The following is a 21,869-nucleotide window of genomic DNA, read 5'->3' as shown; positions in this document are numbered from 1 at the left end:
AACAGATTCTTTGCGGTAATGGATCAGACACAATGTAATTTATGACTACAACCAGAAAACTGGCTTACAAATAAAATTGAGTATGAAAATACAATTTTGACCACTATCAATAAGGATTTCTACATCGACATTGAATAAATTTCAAAATGACTTCCAAAAGGCAACTTTCTGGAGATATTTTACATTATTATTTGGGAGATCAAAACCCAGATACCACATTCAGTACATAGGTACTCTCATCACTTGTAAAAAAAAACCAAATCTAAGCAAGGTGTCTTCTATGAAGTATCACGCATCTTGAAAAACAAACAGTATAACATATGTTTGCATAATGCATCTCGTAGCTTAAAACTATCCTAACGATCCTGTATGAACTCTGACTAAAGAAAACTAGAATCCAATTTAGATTTATCATAGATTATGAACAGAAATTCACCATTCAGTTGGACCAACCCTGCCTTCCCAGTTACCTTACCTGGTGTATTTCAGTCAGTAGGCACTATGTCACTGGAGGTTTCAGGACAAGACTGAAAATCTTCTCTACCTGACTGTGCTATCCTTTAGGTCATCTGATTGGTTGTCCGTTATTAACACAGGTTATCCTCTTACACATTAATCTATAACTGTGTCATGGAATGTAATTATTACGCAAGATCATCAAGGGACAGCAGAATGCCTCTCACCTTGAAAACCTCTGAAGATATTGATATTTAAAAACAACATTCTCAACATTTCTCATATTGATATTTGTTTTCTGCAGGGAAATTAAAGTTGAATCAGTGTGCCAGTTTGTATTTTAATAAAGTGTAGTAACGCCCACAGTAATGTATGCTAAATAGCTTGTTTACTGTCTCTAAATACAGTATAATGGAGATATTTACACGTATTTACCTAAGAAGTAAGCATTTTAAAAATGATTTATTAGCAAAAGAATGCTTCATAAATTGAACTGAAGTGATTACTTAGCTTTAAAATGCTGTTCTGTTAATCAAATTCTGCCACTACTGGTGAACTCCTTGAATAGCTATTCAGTTGATTTAACTTTAGTGACAAATTAAATTCAGTTTGTTCTCAATCAAATACAAGATACAATTAATTTTAATTATTGACAGTATTTACACCAAGCCCTAAAACTGCTACAGTAAATAGCAAAGGTGGGATAGCCTGGAGTTATATTTTTGTTGTGTTTTAAATATTGGAAATTCAGGAATATTATTTTCCATTGACCTCTGTGGATGCTTACAGTTAAGGAGTTCCTCTCCCTCATCACTTCTCCTTTCCAAGCGCCTGATCAGGGTCAGCTGACTGCATGATAAACAATGAGCAGTGTCAAACACCCTGGAGTTGTAGCTCTCTAGCTGTTCCCAGGTCCCTTAAGGGCAGTCTGTGCCTGCTACTTTCAAAAGGTGTCTCCACAAACATAAAATTAAAGAGTATCTTTCTGCGATGGTTTACATCTTTTCTCAAAGATCACGGCAACTTATCTTTACTGTTAAATAAAGATAAACAATATTTCACAGGTCTAAAGCTGGATCATAGAAAAAGCCATAACCAGCAATATCACTGAGCAACTACATAATCCTAAAAGCTAAAATCCTCCGTCAATGAGTCTCTAATCCTATCTATGTCCACTAACATAAACAGCTGGCAAAGCCAGCCTAGGCATTAGAAATATGTTTTCCCAATCATAAAAGGATGAGTTTAATCTTAATTATTTTACACACAACATGCTTAAAGCAAGTGCCTGGACTGTTAGTAAAATCACAAGCCTAATAAGTGCCTATCTTCCAGTTTCCAGTGTGACCAGCTACTGTACAATTAGTAACACTATTACTTTGATGAACTAGGTTAAAGTTGTATTTTCAAGGAAGCTGTGTATATATTAAATTCATGTGTGAACCACATACACAGTAGACTTAAAAGTAATGGAAAGAGAATGTATTAAGATACTGCATGGCATACAGAGTACAAAGCAACAGAACCATGCATATTTCTAAATGATGTCTGTGCACAGGTTTACCTAACACTGTATGTGTTGTACTGATAGTTGACTTAGCCACTGTGTGCAGTACTGTGATTTGCCTACAACAGAAGACTAGTTTGCATTGTATTTTAATGGATAGCTATTTGAGTCAGTTCGTTACCCTAATGTGTTTAGAGGGTTGGGCTACTGAAGCTCTTCACATATTTCAGGAGAAAATAGTTGCAATGCAGCACTATAAAGTGGCAAAACACTGAGAATTAGCCTATTCGCTTCTGACCCTATCTAATCGAATTTCTACATTTACTGGAAGCTGAACACTGTAATGATAATATGACTTGCAGTGATGGAAATCTGAGAAGATGCAGCTAAACGCCATCTTGCAGACTTGCTGCCCGCTAGTTAGCTTGCTAGCAGGCTTGGAGGTGTAGGCCTGCAGGCAGGGCACAGCTATGGTTCAAGAAAGCTATTTAAAGTAACGGTAACAAGCTCGCTTGTTATTTAACAATAGCCCGGTAGAAAAGCAAAAGTCGACATAGCATAAGGTAAATTTCCTGGCAGACAAATCAAATAGCTCGTAGCGTCTAATGCAAAAAAAGCGTAACCACAGCCACTTAAGAGTAGACTCAGCTGCTCTTCCGCAATTACATGGAGCGCTGTGTAGTTAGCTTTTAAAGCCAACATAGTGGGTAAACCTGGGCACTCGCAGAAATCCACTTACTTACATACTAACAATCTCGTTAAACCCGTCAGTGCATAGTTGATTTGATTATCAGTGCATTTATTTGGACCTGAGCCTGTATAGAAACTGCAAGGTCGGGGCGACGATGGCCTGTTTGACTTCAGTTAAGCAACACATGCAATAACACATGCGGGTGTTTTTAAAATATATATATATATATATATATATATATATATATATATATATAAAGTAAATGACCAATGTATCATCCATAGCTGCATAGCTGTCAACTAGTGGTACATAACTAACTTTACGAACCGAGGTGAAAGGCGTTGCACCGGCCGTGTCGTTGCATGAAGGCAGCAACATGCTAACTTATGTCTTCGGCAGTAAGAAGAAAAAAGGGTGTTAACGCGGCTACAATAACTCGCGTTAATAACATGTAAGCAGATGTGTAGTTTGTCATTTTTTAAACGTGAAATACTGATGCTGGCTGCTCTGCTATTGACAATATTTGTTGTTAATTTGTTTACGGGACGTTTTTTTTTTGTTGTTGTTCCAGCCCAACCCTGTGTGTCATCATCAACTCACAGCAACATCTTTACATTTCCCTGTAACGTCACCAACTATGTGAATGCTTAAACATTATCACTACAGTTGTCTTCAACACTGTTTCGGGCCACCAACTATCCCTGCACTTTTAAGTACTGTATTTTAGGCCAAGAAGCAGCTCCGCAGGGCCATCATCACTGACACCCAGCCTCGGCGGCCAACATTAACGTCACTTTACTTTAACCAACATTAAACAGTTAATTTCCCTAACTCAACCGACTTGATGCATGAGGCAGCTATGTGGAGAAACGTGTTGTAGCAATCTGCTTATACTGAGCGTCAGGGTCCACTGATGCAGACACTTAAGTAACTTGTATTTGCTCATGATAATACTCAACGTAAGCTAGCCGCAGCTAACTAACTAAATGGCTATGAAAGCTAGGATCGCTACCCCACCCCCGGACAGTTCATATTCCGCCACAATTCATTGGCTAAATGGTGTTAACTGTCACTCTGAAATATGTGGGAATCAGCATGATTTGTCGCTGCATTTCTTTTCTTACCTGATTCAATTTGTTTTGGGCGTTTTTGGCATTGACTGAAAAGCAAGAAGACGGCGTAATACACCTCCGATCCGCGCATCAACGAGCACCACACACAACGCTAGCTTTACTAACTTAGCTAAGTACAGCTAGAGCTAGTTTTCCGAGGAGCAGCCCTTCCTTCCCTGCACACAGGCTAACGGCTATAGGGAGCTTCAGTCAACCAACCGGAGAGGGAGAGGAGGAGGGGGATCACACCCACTAGTACTGAAGACAATCCCCAGTCAAGACAAAAAAAAAGGCTAATCTTGAAAAGTCACTATACCTCATTCAACGAGACAGCCTACTATCTCTCCCTTTTCTCCGAGCTTTAACATCTGCCGTTTCCGTAGTAACGCTCTTGTCCGGCCATCGAACGACGAGATGGGCGCGGTAACCCTGCAGTCAGCGCCGGGAAACCCCACGTTGCAGCAGCCGGTGGTCAGGGAGAGAGAACCTGCGTTTGGTGTTTTTATTTTCTACAGCTGGGGAGACTGTCAATCGCTTTGAACCATGCTGTAGCACTTCTCTTTTGGTATATATACCAAATGTATATATAAGATACAGAACACTCGAATCCAGAGCAACACATTAAAAAAACAGCTTCTTCCCACAGGCAGTGAAACGCACAAAGACCCCTGCACCTCCATCCATCCCATCCCTCTCTAAGAAGAACTGAACTGAATGTACAATAACCCCCTCATTCTACACTTACTTTTGCACATTTTGTTGTGTATATGTGCAGTGGTGTAGTGGAGGGTATACGCAGGTATGGTTTACAGTATACCCACCTATCAGCCAAAAATACATTGGAATATATAGGAGTAAAGTATCCCCCCCTAAAATAATTGTCAATAGTTGTGCTTGACATATTATTTTTACATGACACAATAATAAAAAACTGTAAGTTTACCCACCCCCTTCATGGTTACATACTCATCAACCTAGCAGTACCCCCATCTCATTAACTACCACTACACCACTGTATATGTGTATATATTTATTTTATATTTTGCTATTTTATATTTTATATTGCCAATCCTTGAATGCTGCTAAACTGTGTTTCGTTGTCCTAAAAACAATGACAATATAGATCTATCTATCTGTATGAGCATATCATAAGAGGGGACTGAAAGCCAAAGAACATGGTGTTTTTTTTCTTCGCCCCCTACAACTGAGTGAAAGGCTGAGTCAGTTAGTCAGTATAGGGCCCCAACTTGGCTCCTAAAGTAGGAAGTGGTATTATTGATTTCTGCAGGGCAGAGCTAATAATAGCACTGCCAATAATGTTGCCTTAGTTAATCAGGGAATAGCGTGTTCTCTGTGAATGTGTGTGGTGTGGTGTTTCTTAGGTAGCCTTCATAGGTAGATCGATTCATACAAATGACAGATGATTTAGCACCTAACTAGTAGTAATTAGTTAAGCTTTATTTGTGCTGGCAAGTCTCATTGAAATCTCCACAACTTTTACCAGAGGGACCTGAGAACAACTTATAGCTACTAGAGATGTTCCGATACCATATTTTCCCACTCCATACCGATTCAGATACTCGTGCTGTGGGTATCGGCCGATACCGAGTACAGATACTGATACCAGTGTGTTTTAAAAGAAGAAAAAGATCTCACTACGGCTGCATGACTGTGATATGATAATCACAGGGGGGGGGGGGGTAGTCCTATTATTAAAAATACCAGTGACTCTTAAAGTCCCTCAGACGAATGAGTGTCTCTAACTTCAATTTGTATTGCATTTAATTCCACTAACAAGGTGCATAGTACAGAAATCTTTTTTTAAATATTGTTTTTAAGTACACATGTGCAACATGAGTGTTAAAACTCACATACAATATAGCCTTATTGCATTAAATTGAGTTGAGACGTGTAACTGAGACATTAATCATCACAAGCGAATTCATTTGGTTGCAAAGATGCAGAATCGTTCTTTCGGTCATGACCCAGCTTTCATGACCATAGGTAAGGGTAGGAACGAAGATTGACCCGTAGATCGAGAGCTTTGCCTTCCGACTCAGCTCTCTTTCCGTCACTCGTGAACATGATCCCGAGGTACTTGAACTCCTTCACTTGGGGTAAGGACTCATTCCCTACCTGGAGTAAGCAATCCACCGGTTTCCTGCTAAGAGCCATGGCCTCAGATTTAGAGGTGCTGATCCTCATCCCAGCCGTTTCACACTCGGCTGCGAACCGATCCAGTGAGTGCTGAAGGTCACTAACCGACGATGCCATCAGGAGCACATCATCTGCAAAAAGCAGAGACGAGATCCTCAGCTCACCGAAATGCAACCCCTCCCCACCACGACTACGCCTCAATATCCTGTCCATGAAAATCACATACAGGATTGGTGACCAAGCGCATCCCTGGCGAAGGCCAACCCCCACCAGGAACGAATCCAACTTACTGTTGAGGATCCGGACACAGCTCTCGCTTTGGGTGTACAGAGATTGGATGGCCCACAGAAGTGACTCCCTCACCCCATACTGCCGCAGCACCTCCCACAGTATCTCCCGAGGGACCCGGTCATATGCCTTCTCCAGATCCACAAAGCACATGTAGACTGGATGGGCATACTCCCAGGCCCCCTCCAGGATCCTTGCGAGAGTGAAGAGCTGGTCCGTTGTTCCACGTCCAGGACGGAATCCGCATTGTTTCTCTTCAATCTGAGGTTCGACTCTTGGACGAACCCTCCTTTCCAGCACCTTGGAGTAGACTTTACCAGGGAGGCTGAGTAGTGTGATACCCCTGTTATTGGCACACACCCTCTGGACCCCCTAGCGGCCGAAATGGGTTTTCTCAGGAGGGTGGCTGGAGTCTCCCTTAGGGATAGGGTGAGAAGTTCAGCCATCCGTGAGGAACTCGGAGTAGAGCCGCTGCTCCTTTGCGTGGAAAGGAGCCAGTTGAGGTGGTTCTGGCATCTAGTAAGGATGCCCCCTAGGCACCTCCCTGGGGAGGTGTTCCAGACACGTCCAGCTGGGAGGAAGCCTCGGGGAAGACCCAGGACCAGGTGGAGAGATTATATCTCCACACTGGCCTGGGAACGCCTCGGGATCCCCCAGTTAGAGCTGGTTAATGTGGCCCGGGAAAGGGAAGTTTGGGGTCCCCTGCTAAAGCTGCTGCCCCCGCAACCCAACCCTGGATAAGCGGTTGAAGATGAGATGAGATGCAGAATCAGGAACAAACACCTGATAATAAACAATATTGCTTTGTTGACACGTTCTCAGTGGACCTGAATGCAAATAACCATGTAAACTTTTTCACTGAGTTCTGTGGGTCAGAAAGAGCCCAAGCATCTTAATTAATTAATTTATTCATTCATTTTTCTATAAGAGTGATTTAAACTTTATGTCTGAAAAGAACCATCTTCCGTGGCTGGTTCTGTCACGTGCCTTTCTTCGCATACATTGGTGGAGAGTTGGTTTCTGTGATTAATGTATGGAAGATCTGAAGATTTATATAAGCATGGATAGGGGTAGGACTAGAAAAGCTTCTTCTTCCTCCTTTTCAAACATTTATTTACAAATGAATGTTGTTTATTTGTTTTAGATTATTATTGGCTATCTCATTTCTATTTTTGTTTTTTCTTTTAAAATATATTTTATTGATTTTTCAATTTTTCAATTTTAAAATAAAGTCTACGCTATTCCATTTGTGGATTGTGGCCCAACAGTGAAAATCACAAGTTTAATTGTAGATTTTTTTATTAACTTGCTGACTATCAGATAATGTAAACATTAAGTTCCAATACTTTGATAAAGTGTGTTACAGTCTTCATTTTGGTGTACTTGGTGCTATATCATACAGCATGTATTTGGCATAAAGAGATTCACAGACCTTTCCCTTGACTAACAAATGTGAAAATGTGCCGTTGCAATGTTGGAAATAACTTCTTGTATAAGTGCCTCCTTATTTGGTTGTCTGCTTTCACCAGAGTCACTGGGGCCGTACAAACACCTGCTAATAGCTAACAGCAAGCTAATTGCAGTTCCCATAAGAGAACCATGTGATGTTGAGGTCAGAAAATAATCTGATAGTTTTGCGCATTTTGTTGTCTTGTCTGACTCTTGTTTTGCCTTGGTTACTTTGTGAACAGCACTATATGTGAACTAACTACAAGTTTACCAAACCAGTTGTCTTCCAGTATTTTATTCCAGTACAACTATTTTGTTTGCCATTTGTTAGCTGAGATCAGAAACCAAATATTCCTCATGGGTGTTCAGTAAGTCCATCCTTTAAGTGCCATAAAAGGCCAGGAAGCACGCTCCTCTGAACTCTGGGGAAATAGCATTAGAACTGTATAATGCGGAGACCAAGACATCCTCACATTCTGTAAGTGTTGTCACAGTTGTTCATTCACAGTGCTTGTCCGCAGCCGTTTTTGGATTACCAGAAGAAATGGTGAGAAACTTATGACAAATGAACTTCACAGACAAAAAGTTTATTCTAAATGAAATGAACATTGTTAAATTAAACAAAGTAATTCCTCTTAATGGATCTTAACTAAGACTCCCTAAACAACTCCCTTATTTTCTTCCAGGTCAGCAAGTTAACACAAGAGCAGATCACAGAGTACAAAGGAGTTTTCGAGATGTTCGATGAAGAGGGGAACGGAGATGTGAAGACACAGGAGCTGGAGAGGCTGATGAGTTTAATGGGGATCAATCCTACAAAGAGAGAGCTCATCCAGATGGCCAAAGATGTGGACAAAAATGGTGAATATAATCCTGCAGTGAAGCCCAGACTATGGAAATGTATCATTCTCTAAAATACCTTTAACTTGGCCTTTTGAGCTTTTAGTTTACAATAGTAACTTCTCCTTTATCAGTGAACTAAACTGTACTCCAGTACAACTGCCCTGCCATAATCTGTGTCTTTTTAAAGCATATGTTAATTATTTTGCTAACATTGTGTCAGAAAGCTGCTGATTAAACGCTCTTTTTGAGACCATAGTGTTGGTGGTGTATTTAACTATGTTTTATTGCAAGATGGTTCTATTTCGATAGATGAGTAACGCCTTTAAATGCAGCCCTTGTTGTTTAAATGCCTTTAAGCAACGCCTTGCATTCTGAGCTGCACCTGGAGGTGACGATGGGAGTAGGAGCTTTATTTGTCTAAAGTTCGGTCAGGACCGACTAAGTGATTAAAGTGGTAAATTAGGCTCTGTAATAATAGCTTGACCATTAACATATAGCTAGTTAGATAAAATGGATATTGTTCTGATAAATTGATTATATATTTGGAATGACTGTTTACAGCCAATCGAATCTGGATTTTAATTGAAAATCTAAATAGATTTAGGATTTATGAAGCAAACTTGAGCAACTTTTTTAGAGTAGCATCTTCCAAAATGCATGATATGAAACACACCACATTATCCAACAATGCAGTATTCTGTTTTACTGCAGGTTACCACATTCATCACTAGGTGTCAGTGTTTCACTGTGTGATTGATATGTAATGGACTTAAATTGATAAAAAGGCTGTTGGTACATCACACACACACACACACACACACACACACACACACACACACACACACACACACACACACACACACACACACACACACACACACACACACACACACACACACACACACACACACACACACACAATCCTCAAGATATGATCAGGATTGGATTGGAGTTATTATCCTGCAATAGTTAGAAAAGGTTTGTTTAATTAATGTTATTGATATTCTAATTCCAATTAAAATTCACACCTTCTCCCCTATAATCTGCAGCCTAATCCAAATAATCACCTCCTCTAATAATTACAAACAGTTTCACGGCATCACTGGAAAATTCAATCACACAGAAAAGTCATATCTCAAATATTTTAAGTTGACTTTTCTGAAGTATGACTTTTATGGTAAAATAAGTTCCCTGTACATTTATCTGAATTTTTTTTCTGATTTTTTATTAAAATATAAATTTATATTATAATTTGCCATTTGCTTTGCATTCCCCTACTCACTCTCTCTCCTCTCTTTCTATAATGGATGGACAGATGTGCTGGCAGTTTCATTACTTTTATTTTGGCATTTTGATGTTAGAGATATATTGCAGAAATGTTTGCTTTACAATAAATTAGGATTAATGCTGACTCAATTCTAGCTGTAAAAACATGGCTGGATTTTTAAAACTCAGCTTTATACAAGCAAATGTTTTGGTTCTCATAAAAATGAAAACAAGATGTTATTTAATGCTAAAATATCACCCAACAATTTAGTTTAGTAAGAGGAACCTTTATTTTATTTTTTTAAGATGTTGAGATGCAGATCATTGTGGTTGGATAATAGTAGTAAAGGCTGTGATATTGAATTTATTATTTTAAATTTAACTGCACATAAAGTCCCACACTCTCCTAATGCATTGTATTTCTCTTTTATGTACACAATGCAAATGTATCTTTATGTAAAAGCAAACTATCAATGAAAAGTTAATGTGCTGCACACAGATAATGACATTTTGTTTAAACTCACTGTTTTTGTTGCTCTTGAGGTAAAGGGATATTTAACTGTGACAGCTTCCTTGGTCTGATGGCACTGTACCTTGAAAGAACCAAGAACCAGGATGCGGAGCTCAGAGCTGCTTTCAAAGTATTTGACAAAGATGCCAAAGGATATATCGACTGGAACACACTCAAGTAAGAATAACATAAGTGATTGGAAGATTTTTCTCTTATATACTGGATTACACTGCACTGTCGTAGTGAAATCATTATTTATTTAATCCTAAATTAAATTATCTGAATAACACAATCTCATGCCCATCAGTTTGTGTTTAATCAATGTTAACATTATTTTGTTATCATGCCATTTCAGTGTTTCCTTCATGTTTAATATTAATTTACAGATATGTACTGATGAATGCAGGGGAGCCACTCAATGAGATTGAGGCAGAGCAGATGATGAAGGAGGCAGATAAAGATGGAGATGGAACCATTAATTATGAAGGTTTGAATTTAAAATACAGGCCATAACCACTCTAAAATAATTCATTTGTTTGAAATAGGTGTCATTTTATTATTGCAATTTCTTTGTATCAGGTTCAGTCGGAATGGTTCAGGTCAAAAAGTAAAACTACATTCAAATCTATACATTTATGTAAAAAGTTACATTGTTGTTTGCTAATGTTTCAGACTGAATCCAGAACTCTTTAACCTGTTGATCACTGTTGTGTATTAGGGAATTAAATTACATAAATGTATGATCCTTACTATTGCTTGCATTGGTTTACATTTATTTCTTTATGCTTATTCAAAAATGTCAAAATACCCATTATATATATATATATATATATTTAAAAATGTGTCCTTAGATTGAAATCTCAACTCTTTCAGAATTTGTGGCCATGATGACCGGGGACTCCTTCAAAATGAGCTGAAGATCTGCAGCTGTTGTGTACTTGTGTGTTACAATGACACACAATTACAAAACAAGACAAAAAACGATGGGTTGCAGCCATATACCGATTTCACGGTATAGTGGGGTATAAAAATTGAAGATCATCATACCATATACATTTGCTTATCTGTGGAAAGGAATTTTTAGTTTAGTTTATTTTCAGAAGAGAGACTTTCTACACATTATTTCTATACAAAATTATTCAGGTTTTAATTATAATGAAGCGTTTGTTTAACCAAAAAAAAGTTTTACAATTGAATGGAGTCATTTTAATTGATAATAATAATAATAATAATAATAATAATAATAATAATAATAATAATAATAATAATAATGTAGTACCGTGAAACCGTGATATATTCTGAGGCTGTTATCATACCGTGAAAATGTCACACGGTCCTTTTTTCAACATAATTGTAGGCTACAAATGGAAATGTGTGCATTCACATACCTGTATGATTTCTTTAAATAACTGTACAAATCCTTTACATTAAAATAAAGTAAACCTATGAGAATAATTTGTCAGTGATTTTTTCTCTCGTTTTTTTTCCTCCATTATAAAGTAAATTCAGATAATCGACAGTTACAAAAAAATACATCATAGGGTTAATTTCCTCAGAGCTGCCACCCGGATGCAGTCATTCACATGGGTCTGTTGGTTAAATCTATGGTTAAATCCCATTCTCATCCCTGCAGAGCCAAATAGACAGCCGAGGGAGCCAACCGCATCTATCATCTTGAAGCCATTAGACCAATTGCAAGGGTGGCAGGGGGAGGGAGCTCGCCTCGCTGATCTGTGTTTGCAGCATCCCTGGAGCAGCCTCTGCTCTGTTGAGAGAAATACAAGAAAGGGCAAGACAAGGGGGGAGGAGATCCGAGGAAGTGACCGGAGAACGGGAAAGGGGATCTCTTGGAGGCTGCGGGGAGAGGGTTACTCGGGTGTGTGTGGAGTCAATCTTCACAGAAAATGTCTGTTTTGCCAATGTAAACAGTCTGTAGTGTACCTGCATTGCTAAAGGGGGAATCAGAAGAGGAGGAGGAGGAGGGGCAGCTGCTGGAGGAAATGCTGCCTCTTCCAATGAAAAATCCCCCCCTCTCTAGCTAACCCCAGCCTGCCGCAGATCACCTCTGAAGTCATGTATGTTGTTGTATGTTAAGGTACGTATGCATCTCTAATCTGAGAGGACACATGGAGTAAGAGGACCTGGTCACGTTGGTAGGATTAGTGGCTCAGCTGTTGGGACAGGACAGCTGAGATACAGTAATAATAACATGTTGTGTATCAGTTAACACAGCAATAAGACCATATCATGATTCAGACAAAGAATATCTGTGTTGTTGCAGTGCAGGGATATGTAACCAGACAACAGCAATTACTGAATCCAGCATTTGATTTTTCATTGGGTGTTTGCTTCAGCACATGTTCCTCATTAAGGGCACAGGCACAGGATGCACTAAGGAGAGGGGGGAATGGATCATGTGTCTATTTTCTGCTTCAAAGGGAAACGCTTAAAACTCATGATATACGCCAGCCTTCAGGAGACATTGCTCGTCTCTCTCTCTCTCTCATGGGATGTGTACAGTGTGTGGGTGGGATGTACATGTACCGAGTAGTGGATATTTTTGGAGGCTGTGTGTGTATAAGAGAGGATGGGGGGATGGGGGTATTTTTGCAACACATTTCCTCATAGTGCACGTTACAGTTTGTGTGGTTTGTATTCCCCTGTGTTTTATCAAGTTTTGTTATGCCACTTTCCTCCTGTGTCTTTGCTACCCACATCCTGCCCAAAAACACCCACCACAACCCTGTTGGCAGGCTGTGCCAAAACTGAAATTTGTTTGTTTCATGCAAAGATTTAAACAAATAATCAGTGCACAGAAGCAAATTGGAATTCATATTTTATTTGCATTTTTGGCTCGAGTTAAATTCATACCACCTACAATGCATTTCCTCCTCTGACATTTACGGTTAAAAATGAGGAAAATAACTCTTTTTTAACCTTTTTGTCTAAGTTTTATTCTTCAGATCATATGGCCAAAGCATCACCAATGCCTCAGCAGACCTCAGACCAAGAGGGAGGACGCCTGTGTCGACCATGAGAAGCTTTAGAGGATGAGCGACACAACAGCATCAGCACAGAGATTGAACGTACATCCTGCAGTGTGAAACCGTTACACCTGACCATGGCTGTAACCGTAGCTAAGACAACTACAAGTTTTCTCTCCACAACTGCCACGACCAACGCAATCCCCTTCCTCTCGACGAGCAGGAGTGCCAGAGAGAATGTCACCTCCAGAGCGACGTTAATGACTGTTACCATAACTACAAACGAGACCAGCTTCAATGCCACCACATTTCCGGAGGCGGTGATTGAGGGCTCGGGAATGGGTATGGTACTCGTACCCTTTGGCATCATCACTGTCATTGGCTTGGCAGTGGCACTTGTAAGGAATAATATTAATACTGTCTCAAAGTTAAGGATTTGATTCAATAGAAATTAATTTTCTCTGACTGAACTGGAATGTCTTGACCTATTGGATGCTGTACCTAATATCATGTTCAAATTTTTGTATATTTGTCTTGACACGCGGCTTGTTTTTCCTTCTCGTTACATCCGTCTTCCTCCATCCTAGATGCTGTATATTCGGAAACGGAAGAGGTAAGTTTACCAGACTTTATTTGCTGATCTTTTGCTGCATGCTAGTAATTTGATTATTTGCAAATGTGCCACTAAAACGTCATATCAACTAAGGTGTCCGAATCTAGTTTAACTGGGGTACCCGCAGTGGTTTTTGTCATATCTCACACATGCTTTATCATTATCATTCAAATTTTTCATTTCCTGTGTCTATAAATCGGTTCAGACTTCAACTCAAATCTAATCAATCTTTATTTATATTACACTTTTCATACTTTTTACAGTAGCACAAAGTGCTTTAAAGAAAATAAAAGCGGAACAAAAAAACGAAACAAAACAATATACAACAAAGAAAGAAACACCATGAAAAGCTAAACCTCCCACCCCCACAAATACACACACACACACACACACACACACACACACACACACACACACACACACACACACACACACTAGCTGTCGCTGAGGAGACATGGCTGGGCACAGAGATCTGAGGTGAGGAAGAATCTTCCTTTGGGGGCCGCGCACACCAAGAGGATTCATGATCCATGACTGCAGGGGGCGCCGCCACAAGAACCCCCCCAACCCAGGCAGACAGGAGGCTCCACACCACTGTGTAGAGCTCTCAAGCCACCCGGGCCAGGGTCGTCCACGGGACAGCACCAGAAACAATTCCCGGTGTGGAGCAAACACTGGAAAACCGAGGGGCTAAAACAGTAAAATAAGATACAAAGGTATAGAAGCTAAAGACTGAGAGAGTAAAAACAGTCAAAACAGTAAAAAAAAGATAAAATGAATAGAAACTGAAAATAATGAGCATATAAGGAACAGGTCAGTTAAAAGCCTGATTAAAAAAGTGGGTCTTGAGCCTCTTCTTAAAACATCAGCATTCTCTGCGGCCCTGAGGTTCTCCGGCAGGCTGTTCCACAATCGGGGGCCATAATAACTGAATGCCGCCTCCTCGTGTGTTTTGGTTCTTACTTGTGGTATGGTTAAAAGGCCAGCACCGGAGGACCTCAGGGTCCGCAAGGGTCGATAGAGTAAAAGTGCTGCAGATAAATAAGAAGGCTTGAGACCATTAAGACATTTAAAAACTAGAACCTTAAAATCAACCCTGAAGCGCACAGGGAGCCAATGCAGCGATTTTAAAACTGGTGTAATGTGCTCCTGCCCTCTGGTCCTCGTTCTGTAGAAATTGTAAGTTGTAGATGTTCTCTTTGGGAAGACCAGAGAGCAGGGCATTACAATAATCTAAAGCATGCATCAGCCCACTGCGCTGGCCTGAGAGAGAAACAGGAAACGGGACTCTGGCTATATTCTTAAGATGGTAAAAACTTACCTTTGTTATGTTTTTGATGTGTGGAATACAGTTTTAAAGGATGACACAGAATAGATAAATAAAATGTTTGCCATTGGTCCTAATTTAAAGTTTCACACACTATCAGGGGGGTTGGGGCACTCAGCCACACAGACACACACTTCCTTCATTTTGAAGGAGACACAGATGCAGCGGACAGATTTCCTCATGTGCTTCGTCTATTTTCATTTCATCACAATAATAAGAATGTTTTTTCCTGAGATGACATTAATTACACATCTAAGGATTATTTGAGGATAAATTAGTTAAGGTTTTGCTATGATGGTTGTTTCTTAAAACAGAAAAAAAGGTTAAAAAGCTATACTACTTTAGTTTATGTTGTGTCCATGTATGTATACGACAGTATACATACACACTTCAGCAGGGGCCAGCAAATTCTTGCCCAAATTAATTCTACGAGGTTAATCCGGCATTGCAATGAGCAATAATTTCTTCTCACTTAAATGCTGACTGGTCTTCATCTAAAACTCTTGTCATACAGGTTGGAGAAGCTGAGGCACCAGCTTATGCCCATGTACAACTTTGACCCGGCTGAAGAACAAGATGACCTGCTGGAACAGGAACTACTGGACCATGGCCGGGAAGGCAGCCTCGCGGGCCCCAATGCGAAGGTAAGTTTCTCACAGGAACCACTGTATCACTTTAGCATTGGCCTTATCTCAAGAAGAAAGTCCTCTGATTCAGACCACAAGTAGTGAATGGTTTAGTGACCACAAAAGCCACAATAATCACATTCCAATGATATAGACAATGTTTCCAATCATCAATAACAAAACACATACTTTCATCAAAATGCCCCAGCGTGGTGCATCGCAGCAATTATTCTGTAAGAAAGAAAGAAAGAAAGAAAGCATGACTTTATTAGTCATTCTTTTGATGTTTTAAACACACAGGCCTCATATATGCACACATGCACAAACAGGTCCTATACACATGCATTAATGGAGAGATGTCAGAGCAAGTCTCTATTTCTTGCCATATGACAGTCCATCTGGGCCCGCAGAGTGTTTCACAAAGTGTTTTAGCTCTAATAGCAGCTACTAAATCTGTGAAAAGTAGTCAAGAGGACTCCAAAGTCACTAAGAGCAAATCACAATTTCTTTTTTAATATTTATTAATTTGCCAAGTAAAAACAAACAACAAGTAAAACATAAATAACAAATATAAAGAAAAACAAATATAAAGAAAAAAAGGAACAGATTGCACCGGTGAGATTAAGAAAACCCATAGGGGCTTGTTAAGGAAATCTCACCTCAAGGGTTGTTAAATGTAAGAAAATAAAATGAATCAACTAACCCACAAAGGTATACAGACAATAAAAGAGCAATCAAAGTGGGCATCATTGAATAGACATAAGCAAATAATAGACAGATTGGCCTATATTAATTCATATTCAGTCATTTAGGTTTCAACTGCCTGGTTCGTCAGACAGGTCCTGAGCCTGCATTTGAAATTCTTCAGAGAAGTGGACTGAGCTGCAATTTCAATAAAGCCGATCCATATCTGAAGCAACTTGTATCTAACTGAAAATGTACAGATCTCAGGGCGTAATAATAATAATAATAATAATAATTATTATAATAATAATAATAATAATAATAATAATAATACAAACAAACAATCCTAGAATAACTGCAATCCGTCTCGTAATCGCGCCGATGTTTTAGAAACATTTAATAATAGTGGGAAAGACACCTTCATTTCCTGGCATATATATTGTCTTTTGCAGTTATCCCAAATTCTCGACTTCCTTTAACAATGTTTTTTTCTTTCAATGTTCCTTTAATGCACAATTTGAGCAACAAGTAAAAACTGGTCTTGCGTCCACTTTGGTGTGCGTTTGCACCTCTCACTGTCATCATTGTTATTGTAGTCTGATTATTACGAGGCTTCTTACATAGATACCTGCTGTTAATGAGCTGCCAGAAATGTAAAAGGCTGACAATTAGCTACACATATACTTGACTACATTGCTCTTTGTTTCCTGGAAATCATTTGATTTTAAATTCTTCTACATTTACAGTATTTCTATCAAGAATGCACTCACAGAGACCCAAAACAGCCAATCACTTTGATGAAACATGACATCATCAATAGCAACAAGGTCGACCCAACCTTTTCTCTTATCTTAAGACTTCTGCCAATTCCTTAGTTAAAGTTGGTCTCAGCAGCTTTGTGAAGACTCTTATTATTTAGGAACTTTTGGTGCTATTATAAGTCCTCATAGTGGTGAGATAAAATGTTTTCGGAATAGGGGCCCAGTGCTTTATTTTTATGCTACTGGTCATCAGTTTATTTTGTTCCATGTATAGCTGTAATGTGTCTATTTTGTTTATTTTTCTTATAATGTATCTCTGTTTTCTTGTATTTCTGTCAAGTTTTGACAGTGGCATAATGAAAAAAGGCAAACATGGTAAAGTATCACTGGTGTATCTTTTGAACTGTTTCTCTAAATCTTTTTCCTCCAACCATCCTCATTCATTTTTTGTTCTTTTAAATAAAAAACAGTAGGTTAGATTTTGTGTAATGTTTGTCATTTCAGATGAACTAATCTATATAAAGGTATATGCTAACATAGGAAACACACCAACAAACTCAGTCTTTACCTTTGAACAGACATCCATATTATCTTTCATCTTTTCCTTTGTGCTCCTTCAACTTAATACTTTAATCATCAATATTTCAGGGGCCACATGAGGACAGCAAGTATGCAAAGAAAGTACATCACCTTTTGTATTATTTTCAAATAATCAAATCCATCCATTTATGTGTTCAATACAGACACCATCACACTTTGAAGACTGTTGACAAGTACTGATAATGAGAAATACATTATTTTATTTTTTTCATTAGATTAACTGAACCATTCCTATGAAAACTGAGCAAACTCCATTCATTGATGAAAAGCATTTGAAAGCCTGCAAAATAGTTAGAAAGTGAACCTTAGTTAGGATTATTTGGTCAAACTTTTGTTTCTGATGAGCCTAGGGCTGGGCGTTAACGCCATAATCTAATATCCACATTATTTCACATCTCGCTAACGATATAGATCACAATATAGCATGTGTTCTAGTAATCCAATAAATAGATTATTATATTGTAAATAATAAAACCTGTTTTGCATACTCCTGTGTGAATGAAATACTTCTCATTTTATTAACAACTTTAGTGCAGAATGAAAAAAACAAAGATCAAATGATGGCCACTGGTTTGTCAAAATTGCATTGCCCCATATACAGAAGCTAGAAGTCCTCGATGCAGCAGCTGCAGGCTTGATTCCCACCTGCGGCCCTTTGCTGCATGTTGCCAACTATCTCTCTCTCTCTCTCTCTCTCTCTCTCCTGTCACTCTTCAAGCTGTCCTATCAAATAAAGGCATGGAAAGGCCAAAAAAAAACGATATAGAAAAATCAAAAGTTTTTTATATCATTTTGGTGATGTATACTGTATCTTCCTTCTTTTATCACCTAAGACCTCAATATATCACAATATCTGCTCACATGTAAAATCATGGGTTATGTAATCCAGTTGATGTTACTCACATTGAACTGTGAGGTAATTTCATCGATATCCCCTCAGGTATTACAGATAATTTTCCGAGAAGTTTGAGTTAATATGCTTGTTATTGTCAATGCAATTGTGTAAAACGAAATCTCAAGATGATCTTTTCACTGAAAGACGATAAATTATCAAATTGAATAATCGCCCAGCCCTATGATTGCACAACAATATCTGTTAATCAGCACTACAACTAATAATAAACAATTAAAAAAAAAAAAGAAGGTTATACCAGTGAATTAATTCATTTCCCTGAAAAGTTTGCATACTGTTTTATACATGTGGCCCCTGATCCCAACAAATCAGTAACGCTCAAAGTTGTTTTAGCTGTTGTGATGAACAAAACAGAAAGTTGCACAGGGACGACTAGTCTTCACTATTTATTACAATCCAAGGCTGGAGTCACCATGTGACCTGAATGTCACTAACAGTTGCATGCTCCGTCTGTCCTGCTGCTCATCTCCTCTGCAGACTCTCACAACCTCCCAGGGGACCACGCAGAGGCCCAGTCGTCTGGTCTTCACTGACGTAGCCAAAGCGCTCAACGCTTAACTACTGGATTCATGGAGATACAGACTGTCTCTCATGAAGGAGAAAAAAAGGGACAACTGGACTGTTTTTGGGGAACAGCTGGAGCTTTGGTGAACACTTTCGTCACTACATCCACAGTACGCGGAATAGACGAAAAATTAAAACATAGGATGCATGTATGATAAGGGAGCATCACATATGATCTTGCACTGTTATCATTTGGCGCACAATGCAGTGTGATGCACTTTTCTTGAATCACGTCGTGTCATTGCTGTTAAGATGTTTGGTAGCTTGTCAGTGAAGTTCCTCTGAGCTTCAATATCTACTTCCATGTTTGGTAAGAGAGAAGTGTATATTTGTGTTATACTGATTAATTGTGGTCTTTTTCGTCTCTGACAAGCTTGAACTCTGGATGTGTCGCCATCCATAAGTGAACCGTCTCCATTTAGTTTTTTCTTTATTGAGCAATGAAGGATCGTTTCCGCCTGTATACATTAAAACTCTTTAAACCGGTTTGAAAAAAAGGCTTTTGTTGTGCAAATTCATGAAAGAAGAGAGTCCATAGGTGTGATATTTTATTGATAAGCGATAAAGAAGCAGAACAACACAAATCACATGGTGAAGAATCATAACAAAATATATATCACAGGTTTGTGAGTTGTATTAATGAAGTGGCTGCGGAGACATCAATAACATAACTACAGAATGGTGTTAAAAGTAAGGCAAAAAGATGATTTCTCAAGTTACACTTCAACTTTTCAATAGTTGAAAAATGGAGTACTGTATGTAACTATATCACTATCAGTAAGATCGCAGAGCAACGTTGTTCTCGTATAAAAGTAAATATCCAGACACAGCTTGTGTTAAATAAAACACTGACCCAGCTGTGGTTGAATTAAGAGGTACCCTTCAGGCTGACTTGCATTCATTATGGTGACATGAATGTAGTGACATGAGATGAGTTGACTACAACAGCATTAGTTTGACAGTTATTTCAAGATTTCATGATCCATGTCGCCTGCAGGTCTAAAGGAAAAGGTCAGATAAAAAATGACCAAACATTACCTCAGACACGTCCCAGGCTTGTTTGTTTTCAGAGGTAGTCCAGAGGGCAAAAAAAGGTAACGTCAATGCAGCTGAACAAGAAAACATACCTGCTGTAAATGAATTAAGCTCCCCTGGCAGCAACAATGCTGAAATATATGAAAGTATTGGGATGCAACACATCACCGGTGATAAATTAAGCATGTTTTAGGTGGAAGAAACTCTTGATAAACAGTATACAGTAATAATGGAAGTAATGTAATAAAACATTAGTGAGTGGTATGTAGCCCATATTGGATAAATGACTAACATGCATGATGACACAGGGACTGTCCTCAAGGCTGTTGAAAGAAGAGGCTCTGACCTCATGTAGCTATGGGTTTGAAACATGCTAGACTAGATTTTACTGTGAATGTATTGTACCTCAATAATATGACACAATGTGACACTGGGACTTCTCTATCTTAGTCTCCTTGCTGAGTCTGATGAAGTTAAAGTAGCATATTTGTAATAGGCTGTTTGTCAGTTTAAGTGCAGAATCGTGACCAAAAAAACCCCAGTAAAAACAGACTGGAGGCTGGAAACCTGTTTAATATTTAAATTTTTAAAACAAAATAATCTATAATCTAATGCAAAATGCCTCCAAAATACAGTATAAATACTGAGTTGTTTTGCTAGGTCATTACAAAAAAAAATGTACTAGTTTCTGTAATGAGACAACCTTAAAGTGTGGAGGTGTTTTTTTTACACATGACCTCTAGCAGTTTTGTTCCTCTTCCACTGCATTAGAGTGCCAACAGTCTCAGAGACACATATCTTAAATGTACTCATCTTAAAACTGGTCAAATAAAACTGAAACTATCTGCATGATTTCACTACTTGCCATAAACAAAGGTAAATGAGAAAATAGTTTGTCTTTCTGTCAGCAGGATTACAGCGAAACTACTGGCCCGATTTTCATGAAACTTGATGGAAGGATGAAGCACAGGCTAAAGACGAAATCAGCAAATTAAGGAGTGGGTCCCAATCACGGGGCACATAAAGAAATGATTTTTTACTTTAGGATAGCATTGGGAGAGAGGGCATTTGTTCTGCTTACATATGGTGTCGGGATAATCGGGAAAATTCTCACTGCATTTAAGATAGTGAGATGTAGGGCGTGTCGTAACCCTCTCAGAATACCCTTTCAGTTTTTTTTTTTTTGTAATTTGGTTGAACTGACCATTAAAGCATTAAAACCACCCACGAAAAGTTGGAATTCATAAGCAATAAAGCACACCCTCGGTTCAACACAATCAGGGTTTTTTCTTGCAGCAGTCTCACATGGTTACTTGATAGATGTCACTAATAAACAATGTCACTATTACACTATTACTCTCTGCACTTTTTGCATGCATCGTTTACTCAATACTGTCACACTGTGGCCACAGTGGTAACTGTTGACTTAAAATTATAGTCTTGTTTTTAGCAGCAAAATAGGAAAGAGAGGAACAACTTGGG

General features: G+C 38.8%; 3 protein-coding genes across 5 annotated transcripts in view; 2 read left to right on the top strand and 1 right to left on the bottom strand.

Annotated features, from left to right (window-relative positions):
• Window positions 1-4,188, bottom strand: part of gnb1b (guanine nucleotide binding protein (G protein), beta polypeptide 1b) — a 15,549-nt gene extending 11,361 nt beyond the window's left edge. Inside the window, exon 1 of one of the 2 annotated variants that reach the window (XM_083938983.1) lies at window positions 4,083-4,188. The gene's annotated coding sequence lies outside the window, so the exon portion shown is untranslated. Of the gene's footprint in view, window positions 1-3,778; window positions 4,033-4,082 lie in introns of those variants that run through there. The other variant, XM_083938982.1, reaches the window with a different exon arrangement.
• On the top strand, window positions 4,181-11,197 carry LOC310965799 (calglandulin-like; the record flags this gene model as incomplete). Its single annotated transcript, XM_083939552.1, has 5 exons — window positions 4,181-4,237; window positions 8,347-8,521; window positions 10,313-10,457; window positions 10,667-10,767; window positions 11,154-11,197. The coding sequence occupies 5 exons, from the start codon at window positions 4,181-4,183 to the stop codon at window positions 11,195-11,197; spliced, it is 522 nt and encodes a 173-aa protein (XP_083795678.1).
• A 1,052-nt stretch (window positions 11,198-12,249) lies between these two features.
• On the top strand, window positions 12,250-19,493 carry cUnh3orf18 (chromosome Un C3orf18 homolog). 2 transcript variants are annotated; one of them, XM_083938766.1, is made up of 5 exons: window positions 12,250-12,375; window positions 13,231-13,662; window positions 13,852-13,877; window positions 15,719-15,848; window positions 19,266-19,493. In XM_083938766.1, exons 2-5 carry the CDS (start codon window positions 13,402-13,404, stop codon window positions 19,344-19,346), a joined length of 498 nt encoding a protein of 165 aa, XP_083794892.1. In that variant the 5' UTR covers window positions 12,250-12,375; window positions 13,231-13,401; the 3' UTR covers window positions 19,347-19,493. The 2 variants fall into 2 exon arrangements, with proteins under 2 accessions (XP_083794892.1, XP_083794891.1); XM_083938765.1 differs by lacking the exon at window positions 19,266-19,493 and having other exon boundaries at window positions 15,719-15,950.
• Window positions 19,494-21,869: the final 2,376 nt, after the last annotated feature.

Source organism: Echiichthys vipera (assembly GCF_963691815.1).
Source record: "Echiichthys vipera genome assembly, chromosome: X".
Taxonomy (NCBI): domain Eukaryota; kingdom Metazoa; phylum Chordata; class Actinopteri; order Perciformes; family Trachinidae; genus Echiichthys; species Echiichthys vipera.
This window is presented reverse-complemented; position numbering and strand designations above follow the sequence as displayed.

Excerpts from the sequence above, each read along its gene's own strand:
- cUnh3orf18 (XM_083938765.1), top strand. The coding sequence starts at position 13,402 with ATGGCTGTAACCGTAGCTAAGACAACTACAAGTTTTCTCTCCACAACT. Across the intron at positions 13,663-13,851 it reads TTGGCTTGGCAGTGGCACTT|ATGCTGTATATTCGGAAACG; the intron begins GTAAGGAATAAT and ends CCTCCATCCTAG. Across the intron at positions 13,878-15,718 it reads TATATTCGGAAACGGAAGAG|GTTGGAGAAGCTGAGGCACC; the intron begins GTAAGTTTACCA and ends CTTGTCATACAG.